This window comes from Rhea pennata, chromosome 3 (assembly GCF_028389875.1).
Source record: "Rhea pennata isolate bPtePen1 chromosome 3, bPtePen1.pri, whole genome shotgun sequence".
NCBI classification, from domain to species: domain Eukaryota; kingdom Metazoa; phylum Chordata; class Aves; order Rheiformes; family Rheidae; genus Rhea; species Rhea pennata.
The window spans coordinates 38,074,062-38,089,456 of record NC_084665.1 but is presented as its reverse complement, the minus strand read 5'-3'; the positions used below and the strand labels follow the sequence as shown (position 1 = coordinate 38,089,456).

The following is a 15,395-nucleotide window of genomic DNA, read 5'->3' as shown; positions in this document are numbered from 1 at the left end:
AAGCTTTTATGAGTGCCTCCAGTCATTCATAAGATTTCACAAAACTGAGATATGGACACAGGCTGAAACAAGTCATACGCTCTGAATTCTCAACTGTGCCGATCACAGAGAGCACAGATCATTGTGGGCCACTTAAGCCTGACCTACTAAATCATCATCACACTAAAACTTTTTGCCCCATATTTCAAGATTTGAATGTGATGTAGACCAAAGAGGTCTGACAGGCAGCCTACAGAGCAGCCCTGGCTACGAAGAGGGCCGCAGTGTCACTGCTGACTTTTTCCATTCCAGCCTCTTGCCGGGACAAGACGCGATGGAGAAGCGTCACACAGGAAGCCCACGCTGCAGTGCAGCGGGAAGAGCATCTAGCATCACACACAATCAGTCCAGCACTTACTCTAGTCTATCACCACCATGCTCAAACCAGAGGATGCTGCCTTACAAGGCTAACAAATAGCACAAACAGCTACTGGCTAATTATTTTTGCTGAATTTCTCAGAGAGGTCTCCAAACTATCATCAGCCCTAAGCACTTAAAAAGCTGAACCATACAAAAGAGATAAATATTTAGTTTTCTGTTAAAAAAAAAAAAAAAAAAAAAAAAAAAGTGGAGAAAGTTATTTCCTTAAATTCAATTATATTGTATTGTTTCCAAACAATTTTTTCCAGAGATTAGGTACGCAAAATTCCTAATAGATCATCCAAAGCAAAAAACAGTTTAGTAATTTGTACCTAGAAATACCTTGATTAGTAATTTAAATATCTCAATCAACAAGAAGACTTTCCTTTCTGCAATTTAAGAGTGTTTTACTAGGTAGATCTCTTCCCAGAAAGACAGTCTATGTTTTACCCAGTCTTCAGTAGTACCTTTCACTATTCTAACAACTTCAAACATTAAAATGATTGCCAAGTTAGCCAAGTAGTACAAAGAATAATTAAATAAGCTGAGTGTGTAAGACAAATTCTCTTTAGTGCTTCAATCATTTATAAAATACATTTGCTTAAATGGTGAACATTTTTTTTTCTGAGTGCCAGGAGCATGTGCCATGTAGACTGACGCAGGGACAAAAAGAATAGTACGTTTTAAACATAATGTGGCTCTATAGGCAACACTGCAATGACACCACAAAATAACAGCATATTATGAGCTGAAGTCCAAACTGCAAAAATTCAAACATAATTCCATTCCATCTAGTGTACAAAATGCCACACAGAGGAACATAGATATGGCAACAGCAGTCAGCACTAGAATTGATAAGTTGCTTGTGGTCCACATTTAAATTAAAACGATGGAAGTTCACCAGCTGAATGAATTGTTTGGGGTACAGCAAAACAAGGGACAACAAATGTGATTTAGCTAACGAAAAGTGGAGTGAACTAGATTCAACATTTGCAAAGGCAACAGCACACTACTGTTTTTCACTCCTATGACCAGAAGCAGCTATGCCTTATATTCAAGCACAACCCATCACCCTGAAGTGGCAAGAGGATCAAGCGAAATAGGTGCACAAATAGCTGTTTCTGTTCTCACCTCCTGGTTACAGGCATGGAATTGATGCCATTTTTGTTCTGATGCTTTTGCAATCCTACCTTATGTGACTGCCCTAAAGGAAAAGATACCACAGGCTAAAAGTAGAAAACTGCAATTTTTCCACACTACAATCTTAAATTACTCTTCTCTGTAACCAGAAAAGTTATTTTGAATATGTTCAACATTAGTTAGCATTAATAAACTCTTTTGAAATAGGAAAATGGTATCTAGATTAAGCAAACTACAGAGCATACAGAGGAGGTCACCATAACAAAGTAGACCTTTGTTTTCACATTTTAGAATATTTTTATTTCTAGGATATTGTCTTGGATCCTGAACACTCTACAGTGATTCGGAAGATCCATATCACATACCTAAACATTTCTCAGCATTTTAAAAATCAAACATTTTACAATCCTTCATCTATTTCTAAGTCAGCTCCTGCCACTCTTCAGCTAAGGAACTTGGAAAGGAGGACTTGACAAGGCCTGGCAGCCTTGTGAAGCTAAATATGCGAGCCAGTTGCTTACCAATATCTATCTATTTTCTCACTAACAGAAATGGGTTCAGAGATCAAGTTCAGCTGAGACTTGACATTTGTATAGACTTCTTTTAGCATTAAGATGAACCAAGAGTCTCTTAAGATACACGTGATCTTCCTTTGGGAATTTTACGCATAGCCTGTTCTAGAATTAGTAAATAAAGTTTCAGTGTCTACTGAAACATGGATAAAGGCTGAGTTACACTTGCAACTTCTTGTTCAAACAATACAAAGCTATTTATCCCCTTATGCAATGGAACTGACATAAGCCAGGAACTTCAACATAAAAATGAGGAGTACAATTTAAATAGCACATAGGGATATCAATTTATATTAGTAACATTCACTAATAAAGACACATGTAATGTTTTACTACTTGATATACTACACTAACTTGACATTGAAAAATAAAGTTTTTCACCTGAAATGTTACAAAGTATTGCATTTTTACTTCAGCAGTAATTTAATAATTCCATTAAAAAGATCACAAAAAAATCAAAAAACCCTATGAATAATTTTTAAAGAGCACAACTTTTTATGAAACCTGTTTGTAAGCTTTAAAGAACATTTGGAAGTAACACTTGAAACATTTGCTAAGTTCTATCTATTCATACCATGTTCACATTTAAAGCAACATTTTCCTGAAAAGAATTAGACCCATTTAAGAACCATTTCTGCATGCATTAACCAAATTACAGGTTTCACAGATTTGAAAAGAATGTGAAAATCTGATGTTGGGAAAAGCTGGGATCATTTATGCAGTTATATATATAAAACAGCTGCATCAGTTTCTATTTATATTATATTTCTCTACTTTACAATAAAAACTACAAATTTCTAGAATGTGGCCCTTTAGTCTTTGGCTCCCACTGGTTCCCTGGTTTAAATAAGACAACTCATCACAGCTTATCAATGAGAATATGGGGATTAGCTGGCAATCATGCATATAAGCAAACAAATTGAAGAAAGAGGTACAGAAGCTTATCGTCTTTGCTTCCCCTGAATTTGGCGACCAGAAAGTTTGCTTAAAAAAAATTATCAAGAGAAAGAATATCTGCTATTTATTGTGATCCATTTAGCAACATCCTTCCCAGATAAACATGTCTTAGTTTAGCAATCAACCCATGACTGAATTCAACAACTTTTCTCTTGAATTATCTGACGGATTTTAAAATAGAGTCAGAAATACTGTTCTTTTCGAGTGGAGAAGAATTTGACACTGTTTTCTTTGTAAAATTTCTTCCCATAAAGCAGATACCACCAAAGACTAATACAGTACTTCTGCCAATTCATCTTTCACCGAGAGTCCTAAAGATTCAGAGCACATCATCATATTTGAAAATCTTCTGATACAATACTTCTGTAATTTGTATCTTATCCTCCGTTTTAGTGACCAAAACACCTACAACTCTGGGAGTTCTCACTTAAATAGACTATTTCATCATCTCACTGCCCATTTCTTTTTCTCTAAATAGTCTTTTCATATTATCCATCTATCAGAATAATTCTCACTACAAACTTAATTCAATAAAAATAACATAACTAAAAGCCAAGCAGTAAATATCAACCATTTCTGAATCATGTAACCAATGTTCTAAAATACGCTACGAATAACCACAGCCATCTGTTTGATTTGCCCCTTCTCCTAACTACTTTAACTTGTCTTATCTCCAAGAACACAATCTTACAATTTAGTAAGCATGGTACCAGTGTCTGCTTTTTGCCCCCAGGGGAAAAAAAATGACAAGAGGGAAAATCACCCTCACAACTCAAGTATGCACCTTGACCCCCACAGAGCTAACGGAACTGACATAAGCCAAGAACATCAAAAGAAAAATCCAACTTCTATAACCAACCTCAAGTGCACACCTATTTTTTCCAAACATATTCAAGAGGTGCCCCTTTATTACAGTTGTTTGCTGTCACTGAACCACATATCATCTTATTTCATTAACTTGTTCCTTTATGACTTGCTTTTCTTCTTTTGGCACTGCCTTACAAGGAACATTTTCAGGAAGTTGTGGAAAAGACAAGCAAAGGGCATCCACCTGTTCTCCATAATCTATTTGTAAACCTTTTCAAAGAAAAAATTATCCAGCCAAATTTCTTTCCAACATGATCAAATCAGGTTCTGCTACTACAAAACATTCTGCTACTCTTAAGAAACAATTATCAATTAAAAGAAATTAAAATATTATTAGCGGACAGAGATAGAAAATTCTTCCGCAGCACAAAAGGAGTCTATACAAAAGACATAGTTACCTGTAACAGTTCATTGCAACTTAAGAGCAAATAAGAAATTAAGAGAAATGCCAATCAAATTCTGTAATTTGGCATTTTTGCCAGAAAAATGTTAATTTGTCAAAAGCAAAACTTTCCACAACATACACATTACATTCAAAGATGAAATTCCTAGTCATAACAAAAGCCACATAAACAAAGAAGGCTGCCAAAATCATCCAGTCCAGAATAACAACGGTTCAATAGTTTTGTCACTCCCTGGGAAAAAAAAAAAAAAAAAAAAAGAAAAGAAAAGACTCCCATCCTCAATTCTCTGCTCTGCGGGATTCCTAGCCATGGGGCACAATCCAGATCTCGCTGTCTGGCTAGTGACAGATTATTAATAAGATGAGAAACGATGTCAACAACAGAAACAGAATCACCCCCAACCCATCAGCAGATTTATGGTTAAGACAAGACACCAATGTGGAAGATAGTTCAGACCCTACATGCCTCAATAGTAAAGACAGATATTTCAGTTTCCTGTATACACATAAATCCTTTGATCAAACTATTGGCTATTTTGGAATGGCCTAGTTCAATACCTAATGAAAATTTTGAGATGCCTTAGAAACATAGTCCAATGCAGAATGTAAAACACTTGGAAGTTTAAATAATTTTTGCAAAATAGGGAACCCTTTCTTGTCAACTCTCCCAAGCAGTTGCTAGAAGAACCTAACAAAGGGAATAACAATATTAATAATAAAACTTCAGTATTCAGTTCTAGTGGATCACTTTATATGGCGTCACAGAAGTTTATTCTTAGGACAGTTAGTCAGTCCACAGGAGTGACTGCACAGAAACAGATGTCCATGTATTGCAAACATAAGTCAAGCATTAATGGTGAAATATATAATTAGCAGATAAGTATCTAGGGGAGCCGTCTATGAATGTGCTTTCACTCTGATCTGAAATACACAGATTAATCATGATACTTGAGCACATATAAATATTGAAGTCCTCTTTTGCCCTGAATGAGGAAGATTATATAATAGGGGCAAGAATAATTAACAAAGATTGAAGAAAAATAATCAGAAAATCAGAATAAAAAAGGATATTTGCCAGCGAAAGCAAAATACAGGCACTTTATAGGAAGAAAAATCTTGAAGAAGCAGCAACAGATCAGTAAGGAAGAACAGAGAGCAAGCAATCTGACACATCAACTTACATACTGTTCGAAATTTGAGGAAAAGGTATCACCTGTATAAGCATCACATAATGCAGCAGAAAGGTATTATTCCTGAATATCACATTTAATTCCACACAACTAATTACCAAAAAAAAAGCAAAAAGAAAAAAGAAAAAGCCTTGGGGGAGAGGGGAAAGGAAGACAGGAAATCACATTGGGATGAATTTTCCAGGTGTTTCTCAAGAAGAGTATAGCTTAAATGACCAATAACAATAGAGCAAGAGCCAAACATGGTAACACTGTGGCATACAATATCTGAAGTATGTAAATACCATGGTAGGTAGGAAAGTGAGGATAAAAGGGCTACCTCCAAGCAACAGAATGAATTAAATTCCATGAGATACTAAGAACACTATACACACAGAATCTCTGCCACACAACGTCCCAAGAGAGCAAGTAATTTAACAATTTAGATTGGACAGAAGACTAATGAAGTACAATCAGGAGCACTGTATCTTTATCTCACGAGAGAGAAACTGTGTGACCTCAAATTTCCATTATTCAGTTAAACATTTCCAAACACACAGGCCAACAAAAGGCTTCAGGAGCACACAATCTGTTTTTAATTAATACTGCTATCATTCAGCTGTACATATACAACATCCAAACACCATCCTAGTAGTGTTGTTGACACTCTAGGATGTTTGTGACTCTTAATACAAATCTCACACATGGATCAAAGAACATGCAATTCTAAATGGTCACAGTAGACATAATGTCTATAGACGATGCCTATAGAGATTGCCAACAATTTTGCACCTTTCTGAATGTGACTCTGCAGCAAATGCTGTAACGGCTTGTGATAATGCCAGTCACAGCTAATTATAACTTTATTGAGATGTTTTGGCAGGAGCCAAAGGAGCAAATGACTTGTGAGCAGGTTATAGTCCTAGTTCTGCCACTGACAATACACAACTTCGGCAAATAGTTTAAACGCTCTACTTCCTTCTTCCTATTTCATCTGTAATATTTACAAAGCTTTTGAAGGGCACTAGAGGCATGGGAGGAATGAGATGTTGGTCTCTGCTGCAGGTCATTATAAATATGCACTGTGCTATTACTATTAAAGTAGTGACAGAATTTCTTAGATCCTGGAAAAAAAATTTTACTCCAAAGCAGTTTGAGAGATCTGTGTCAGCTTTGAAAAACTATCAAGACGCTTACTTACCAGACTCCAATGGATACGTGACACGTGATGTTCCAATTACAAACACTAAACTTGTAACCTTCAACACAGTATTTATTATATATAGTGAGAGAAACCTGATTCAGCTGCTAACAAATTCTTCAATAAATCATTCAGGTTAAAATAAGCACTGCATCTCCCTTTCATCCTCATGACCACTTCCTTGAAATTCCAACAGAAAAACCCCTAGGGAAGAATGCAACCTCTGCCATTCTTCTCAAGAGCGATTTTGTTTACCTCACCAGATAAAGCACTATCAAAATGATGACTTTCCTATTAATTAAAAAATAAAAGGAGAAAGAGAAGCGGTTTGCATTGTTATACAGGCAAAAGACTGTTGACAAAGACAGCACTTTCAAGGAAAGAAATAGAAAGAAAAGGCACGGACAGGAAGTGGAAGACAAAGAAGGGAGACCTGAAAAGGAAGCTGAGTAGACACTTTCCAGCCTCCAGCACAGTCCACCGAGAACCGGTGGGGTACTGGTAGTGTGCGCGGAGTGCAGATTTGTAACAGAGACTTTCTTGTACGCGAAGCTGAAGCGTAACAACAACAAAGGTTGCATTATCCGCCGTTATCGGGGTTAACGCAGCACACTCATCACTGAAGTATCTGACAGTCGTGGCTCTCGGCCAGCGCTCCAAGAGTTCTTCAGCCACAAGATCGCGGCGAAGCCTCTGGCGCACTAACGAGCGCGACCCCCGGCCCGGCCCGGCCGCGCTCTGCCCTCGGCGCCCACGGCCGCGGGGCACGGGCCGGATCGACGCGCGGGCTCCGCTCGGCCCAGCCCAGCCGCCGCCGCCGGGGAACGCTCGGAAGCCCCGCGGCCGCGCCGCCCGCAGCCAGGCGAGGCAGCAGCCGGGCGAGGCTGCCGCCCGCCGCCCGGGAACCGTTTACCGGTTCCGGCCCCACGAGCGCGACGCCAGGTGCCGGCGGGACGCGGGCGCCCCGAGGCCGCCGCCGCCATGTCGCGCCCCTCCGCGCGGGGCGACGAAGGGGCATCGCGGCGGCCGAGGGGGGGGGGGGGGGGAGGGGAGAGGGGGGCGCGACCCGGCCGCGGGTCTCGGGGCAGCATGAGGAGGAGGAGGAGGAGGAGGAGGAGGAGGAGGAAGGAGGTGGCGGGTGTTACCTGCAGCTCCGCCCGCTCCGCCTCCCACTCGGCGCGCTCCGCCTCGAAGCGGCCCCACTCGTGCTGCAGGAAATGCAGGATGCCCGGCACGCTGTACTGAGCCCGGGACGCCGACACCGGCGCGGCGGCCCCGGCGGGAGGGACCCCGCCGCCGCCGCCGCCTCCCGCCGCTGCAGCCGCCGCCTCGCCCGGCTCCAGCCCCGGCCCGCCCGCCGGCGGCGGCAGGAGCAGCGCGTTGTTGTTGTTGTTGTTGCTGAAGAAAACGCCGGGCCCCGCTTGCTCGTCCATGGCCGGGCCGGGTCGGGTCTGCCTCGCTCCCCGCCGCCGCCGCCCCCTCCCCGCGAGCGCCGCCGCCCGCACCCAGCCGCGTCCCGGCGGCAGCAGCAGCAGCAACAACCTGGGCGCGTCCCGCCCGCCGTCACCGCCTGACAGCCGCCCCCGCCGGCTGCTACCGGGGCCCGGCGGGGACAATTCCGGAGAGCGATTCATCCGGCCCGGCCCGCGGCATTCTGGGAAGTGTAGTTCCGCCGGGCGGCGGGGCGGAGGCGGGAAACGTCCTTGTTCTCCTCCCCTCCCCGCCCGCTCGCCCGCCCTTGCTTCGAGCAGTGACCCGACAGGAAGCGTCTCACGCCTGGCAGGGGGCAGCTGCACCCCCTGCACCCTCCCCGTGTGGCCTGGCCCCAACGGCGAAGGGGGGTGCGGAGCCCTGGGGGCGGCCCTGGCCCCACGGCCGGGCGCCCCACGGCCGCCCCCCCCCCACGCTCTCCCCAGCCCCGCGCAGCCGGCTGGCGCCCCGCTTCCACGGGTTAGTAAGGATCTCCCGCTCCAGGGCGGATTTGAAGGGCTTTGGCGTACTCGTGGTCCCCCCCCCCGGCTCTGCAGCGAGGCCGTGTCTCCTCACCACAGCGCCACCGAAGTTCTGCCAGATCCTGCAGTTCCAACTCCTCTGTCTTTGATCCTCTCTTTTTTTTGGCTATGTCCTGAGCATTGCTCTGTCCAAGATAACCAAAAACCGACTTCTTGAAAATCTTAAATAACGAGAAAGAGAACAAGAACATTTTGGGGGAATTACCACACCACCTTTTCTGAGAGGAAAGGGAAAACATGTTCTGAGACCCACAGCAAAGCCCTGGTTTGGGGCGGGAGGGAAGTCTGCAAGGAAACGTAAGCATCCTTCAACACCTTGGCTTCAGAGGCAGTGCTCACACGTCTCCCAAGGATGCAAGAAGACTCAAAGCCAGGCTTGCTTTCTGTGCTACGTACGTGTTAACCAAAGAAGCTTGCTAAAGAGAGACAAAACAACGCTACCAATAGGCCTTGCAGCTGGGTTAAGCCCTAGCACCACCCTGTGCTCTCCACCTGAGCAGAAGAGTGTATAGAAGATCAAACGAGGCCACTGCGAATGCCGCATGTAGCAGGATCGCTGACTTCAGAGCCACGATGCACCCAGACACACTCATGCGATAGCAGTGCATGAGGTGCTGCGAAAGAGCCCCTGCGCCCTTCGCGGCACCCTGCACGCCCCGGAGTGCTTCTCTGCTTGCTCAAGCAGCACTTCCTGTTTCTTTCTAGCTGCTCTGAAATCATCCTTGACTGCTTCTTAACCCAGCCCTAAGAAATAACAGTTGCGTCTCAAGCATGACCCCTTTGTGTTTTTAAGTAGAAGAAAAAAAAACAACTCATGAAGCTTAGGGAAAGAGAAAAAAAAATCAAGTCATCACAGCAAAGAACAGGGAATGCAATCTGGGGAAAACTTAGTAGAGAAGCATGGTAGAACAACAAGGCTCATTAAGAAAGGAAGGAAATAGCAGACAGAGAAGAGGAAAGACTTCAAGGGGAAACAGAGAATTAGCTTCACCAAAAAAAACCCAACAACAACAACAACAAAAAACCACACTAAAAAGGCCAAAGAAAAACATTAAAAGGAGGGAGACAAAAGAGAAGGAAGAACAAAGAGCACTACCAGGAATTTTACATTTTTTAATGAAGTTTTGTGCCAAAATATTATGTAAAACCACACAGTTATATTTTTAGGATCCAGAGCAACAAAATCAAATGAAGACTAGAAACCTAAGAAACCTGAATACAAATGAAATTCTAGCACTTTGTATACTGTCATACAGTATACAGAAAAGGAAAACTTCCCTTCACTATCCCAGTGCATCTATCTAGTCTTATTTTCCCTTCCACTAACATTTTTACTACTTTTCTACCAGCTTCTTAGTTATGCTTGATTAGTACACTTACTCCCTTTCTCTCTCCACCCCCCCAACTACATTTTCAGCCATCTTTGTAAACTAGAGTTAAACCAGAACATGAAAGTGCTGGGACAAAAGATGAAGGTAAAGAAAAGAAAAGAAAAAAAAAGAACTGATCATAGACAAAAAAGTCTAAAACATTCAAGAGTTGCCAATTACTAGACTACTTGGAGGCGCGGGGGCCTGAGAAAGGTTATGAGGTGGGGTTTTTTTCCATTTTACTTGCAAAAATTTGTGTTCAAATTTATATCTAGAAAAAGTTTCCCTGATATTTCAACTGAACTTTCTTTCAAACATTAAACAGATTTGGAACTTCTGAGCAAAATAGCTTTTTAATGTTTCTTTTGAAACTGTTATTAGGAAGTAATACATTTTAATCAATTCCTACTACAGCGAAGAAAAGTGAATATTCCTTGCTTTGTCCTTGTGTACTGCGTACTATTTTTGCTATTGCATGTATCTTTAGTCCAGTAAGACAGTGGAACAAGATTGGAAAGTTAATATTCACATGTTTACAAAAACGATTTGAGATTAGCATTTTTACCACTGTTGACTTCATGCAAAATAAAAGATTTTCTTGTTATTTGTATGAGAAACATTTTGTCACAAATCAAACATAATAGGGCAAAAGGGCACCATCTTGCATGCTTTGCATAAGTACTCCAAGAGCAATACAAAGCTCTTACAGGAAACGAGACTTAGAGGTGTGACTATGCAAAAATGATCATCTATAAATATTTCAACCAATATAATTTAAAATCATATTCAACTCTAATTACTATCCCTTTGGTGTATTTGGGTTGAAGTAGAAACATCTGAAACTTACATAGTTTTTACCCTGTTAAACACATACCCAGAAAAACACTGAAGATGAAATCTAACCGTACCATACAGTCCTATCCTAGGCTTCTAGTTATGAGGCCTGTCACTATAAAACACAGGTGCATAGAAAGATCTCTGTGGCAGCCTAGAAATTCAACAAGTGTCTGAAAAATCTCTGTATGTTAAAGTCTTGTGTATACAAGAGAATACATGGTTCTACACTTCTGCCAACAGGAAGGGTGAGGTCTGGCAGAAGATAGACATGACCAAACGGGAGCCACTGGCTCTGTGTTATAAGGTTAATGCAGCACTTGAGCTCCCATTTAAGCTCCAAAATCCCTAAATCAACCAAACTCACTCACACGTGAAGGGAGCCAAGTGCTTTTCAAAAAACAAAATCCTGGCTATAGAAGGAAAAATTGGAGTTGTCCAGCTCACACTTGTGTTCTACTCCCCTATTTCCAGTACAGATGCAAAAGAGTCAAGTCATTTGGCTCTGCAGTCCTTAATAAGGACTGGAGATTAGATACAGCCGATAGGACTAAATATTGCAGGAGGAAGCAAGTATCTAGGAATCTGGGCAAAGAGCAGAGCACAGAACCACTATATTTAACTAGTGTCTGCCAGAATAGGAAGACAGCTACCCATGACAACTATGACTACTAAAATGCAGATAGCAGGCAGTGCCCTTTGTAAATTCAATTTCCAAAGTGTGTTTTTTAAATTTATCTTAGAAGAGATAGGGAGTAAGATTCACTGAACCCTTTATTAATTTTCAAGCATGGAAATGGACTTGAAAGAGATACACCACATAAGTAAGGACATCTCACTGTAACAGCATGCTTGAAAAAGACTGAAAGCTTTCAATTCTTTGTGTTTTTGATTTTTTCCTCATGCAAGCTGAAATGATCTACAAGGCATACCTTACCCTAGTATGTTTTTAAAAGAAAAAAGTGCATGCTTCTACACTTCTATACTACAAATTCCTCATGATATATGGTAAATACTGCATAACAGGTTCTCCTCCCTCCACCCCCCAACTGTGTTAGCATGTTGGCACAATGGTAGGATAACATTTGCTAGATTTCAAAAACCACTCAAAAAGGTTCAGGGTAGCTTTTAAAAATAAATAAAACAATTCAGTAAGATAGAGAATACTTTTCTGGTGGATATTTATAACACAAATTCATAAATACGATCACATTCAATTTCTTAAAAATCTATACAAATACTAGCAACACCACTTCCCTTATAATGCACAGATTTCAAATAATTACACAAGCTCCATTAGACAGCCTTTCACATACAAATTACACAAAATTACAGACATATGCAGTAACACATCAGGAATAATGTAATGCTTCTGACTATATAATGGTCCAAAAATAATAAAAGTAATTCAAAAAAAGCTAGTTTTAAGTTTAATTGTTGGGGTGGAATGTACTGTAGGTGGTGGTTGCCTAGCAGCTGCTTTTGCTTTGCTGGCCTGACTTGCTCGGACTGCAGTTTCTAGACGTGTTTTTAATTCAGGAGCAGCTCCCATTACTGTCTTGAAAGCATGTGGGTAAAGTGGACCAATGTGCATTAGATTCTGAAGTGCAAACTCATGAAGATCCTTAGATGCTGCAGATGCTGAAGCAAAGGCATTTTCATTCAGTAAATAGGAGATAAGAGTGGGAACCAGAAGGGCAAGCAACTGGACTCCTAAAAGCAGAAGGAAAACACAACATAACCATCATATTAGATAAGGAAACAAAATAAAATGAATTGTATCAGTTAGTAGTCTGATAAGGGTAGTTTTATTTTCAGGACTGACAAATGCACTGTAATTACAAATGATCAAAAATATTTAAAACGAAGATGGTTTCTTTTCCTTGGGTCACTCAATCAGGATAGTGTTTCAGACTTTTGCCTATTGTTTATCACAATTACTTTGTTCCTGACACTTCTTCAGACATGCCTTTGCACAAACTGATTACAGATCATTGCTAAGAGATCTCAAAATGTAGACTGCCTAGCACACTGAAGGATTTTAAAACTCTTCTCAGACAGAAATATTACTCAGTTGAATCTGAAAAGCAGTTCTCCCAATGAGCATAACAGAACCTCTATTAGTATGCAACAGTTATCTAAAAATCCAGGGACAGTTATCTGCTATATCACTCCATCTTGGAAGTTTCCCACCTAAAAACTGATAGCACAGCTACACTTTAGCAATCCCTAATCAAGCTAGAGCCCTGTATGGCACAGGCATAAAAGGAGTATGCTTAGAATTAAAACAACTAACCTTAAGCAACAGTGCTAATTTTTAGATCTAGCAAGGACTGTCCGAAACATGTCACAAGTTAATCAGTAAATTTTAGACTCTAAGAGATTTAATATTTATGGCAACTTATCTATTTAAAATCTTGCTGGTTATCAAAATATTAACATTTTTCCCCTGAAGGTTTTGACCAAATTTATATGCTTATGTAATAGGATGACCAACTCCAGCCAATATTAACAAATCATGTTTTGTTTCCTCATATATTTCACTTAGTCCCTCATTCTGTATGTGTTTGAAACAACTATGCCAAAAAGAATAGCAATTAAGAAAACAAAAATTTAGGTTTTTATCGTCAATGCAAAGAAATACATTGGGGGAAAAATTAGCGTTATTTTTACATTTAACTTAATGAATGTTCGAACCAAACTGTCTGCAGAACTAATCCTTAAATGATGAACTGTTTCAGTTATTCTCTAACTAAACAGTGTTCTATTCTGCTGCAAATAGAAGGCTCCATCCTAGAATCTCATTTATTATTCTACTAGTTCTTACAAATTGATTCCTACTTGGAAAGGGGTCTCCACTTGTATGTCTCAGCATAGACTTGTTTTATCTGTATTAATGCCTTGTTATTTTACACTCACTTCCCACATCAAGGGATCACTAAGGTTGGAAGGGACCTCTGGAGATCATTTAGTCCAACCTCCCAAAGATTTCCCTGTGCTGATTCCACTGGGGCTTGAACCCAGGACATTCTGTGTGTAAAGCAGATGTGATAACCACTACACTATGGAATCTAGATACTCCAAATAGTAAAATTAAATTTCTTGGGCCTTTTAGATATACTTTGCTGACAGAGATGGTAGAGACAACTTAGTAAAATAGTGATGAATCTACTAAAATGAACTGAAGTTAGTAAAGGGAAAAAGTAAATTTAATGGGTATGAACAACTCATCCAAGCACAAGAAAACATCACTACTGCAGTTCATGTTTGTAAGTTTTTCTTTGCAACCTCAAGAAATATGAATGCTACAGTACATCATACCATATATGCTTTACTAGTCCATGCACATGCTCTAGTAATGAAAATGCAGAACTGCTGCATAGATGTCATCTCTTTGTGAACACGCCATCAAGTTCCTAACTGCATTGTCTCTAGCGTTCAGTATTTCATTTCAGAATTACAGATGCTTTGAAGAAACTAAATACTTACTATTCTGCTCCTCACCAAGGGCCACCAATGTTTCAAGAACTTTAATTCCTTCCTGCACTGCTAACAGCTCTGTGTTGTTGTTTGGACGGTTCCTTTCCACAGCTTTCAACTTCTCAACCATTATAGGAGCCAGTGAATGGATATATGGAGTTGACAGGGCACGATTGGTATGTTGGAATACAGAAAGCAGAAGCTGATAACACTTGGCTTGAACCTAGTCAAATCAAGATAGATAACATTGTCCTGAAAGTTATTTGTTAACAGAGGGAATTCTAATCAAATCCCCTATCTATGTATGTGAGTGAGTTACAGGTGATTAAAAAAAGACTAAAGAGAAAGAAAACACACTGAGTAAGAAGAAAGCAGCAACGCAAGACAGTTTATCTGCTAAAATAATGTTAGCTCAGTTTTCAATACAAGAAAGGGAGGCCAGTCAGAAAGAACATGCAGGTACAAAGGAGCCAGTAGCTATATGAACTTGGTAGAAAGAAAGGAAGTTGATGACATACAACTCAGTTACACAGCTCCACAGAAAACTAGATCTTCAAGTCTCAGATCTACCAGCATCAATACTGGAAGTATCTGCAAAATCATGAAATGCTATTTCAACTCTCAGCCTGAAGCAACCCACAAAAAGGACTCAGACTTAAGTGACCTTGTTGCTCTAACATTGTTCAAAACTACTGCCAAAAGCAGCAGGCCTGTCTGTCCTTCTTTCTAATTCTTCCTCTTGTGCTGGTAGTAGTATAGGAGTATACGCATAGTCATACAGTGATCTGGATCAAGAGCCCCCTCTTTTCCTTTCTTTCTTATATTTTTCTCTCCCCCTTTTCACTGCAGAGAAAAAAGTTAATCCTTGTGAAAATGACTCACTGATAATCTTGTTTAAAAGAACTTGTGAATGGATTTGACTTGGGTATAAAAAACATAAAAATCTTCCTCCAAAATGCCCTACAAATAATCCAGAACAATAGAAAATGTA

The 15,395-nt window shown here is 40.7% G+C and overlaps 2 protein-coding genes and 1 non-coding gene across 10 annotated transcripts in view; all 3 read right to left on the bottom strand.

The window, feature by feature from the left end:
- Positions 1-8,302, bottom strand: part of STRN (striatin) — a 69,653-nt gene extending 61,351 nt beyond the window's left edge. For 2 of the 5 annotated variants that reach the window (XM_062572081.1, XM_062572082.1), the window contains exon 1: positions 7,854-8,302. In XM_062572081.1, the coding sequence (XP_062428065.1) occupies positions 7,854-8,141 (288 nt within the window). In that variant the 5' untranslated portion in view covers positions 8,142-8,302. Of the gene's footprint in view, positions 1-7,141; positions 7,209-7,853 lie in introns of those variants that run through there. The other 3 variants (XM_062572085.1, XM_062572084.1, XM_062572083.1) reach the window with 2 other exon arrangements.
- Positions 8,303-10,424: 2,122 nt separating this feature from the next.
- HEATR5B (HEAT repeat containing 5B) overlaps positions 10,425-15,395 on the bottom strand; it is a 60,804-nt gene continuing 55,833 nt past the window's right edge. For all 4 annotated transcript variants that reach the window (XM_062572078.1, XM_062572076.1, XM_062572079.1 and 1 more), the window contains 2 exons: positions 14,414-14,627; positions 10,425-12,637 (listed from right to left, as the gene is read on the bottom strand). In XM_062572078.1, coding sequence (XP_062428062.1) covers positions 12,333-12,637; positions 14,414-14,627 — 519 coding nt within the window. In that variant the 3' untranslated portion in view covers positions 10,425-12,332. The remainder of the gene's footprint in view (positions 12,638-14,413; positions 14,628-15,395) is intronic.
- Positions 13,924-13,996, bottom strand: TRNAV-UAC (transfer RNA valine (anticodon UAC)). The gene has a single exon. It is a non-coding gene; the product is annotated as a tRNA-Val (tRNA).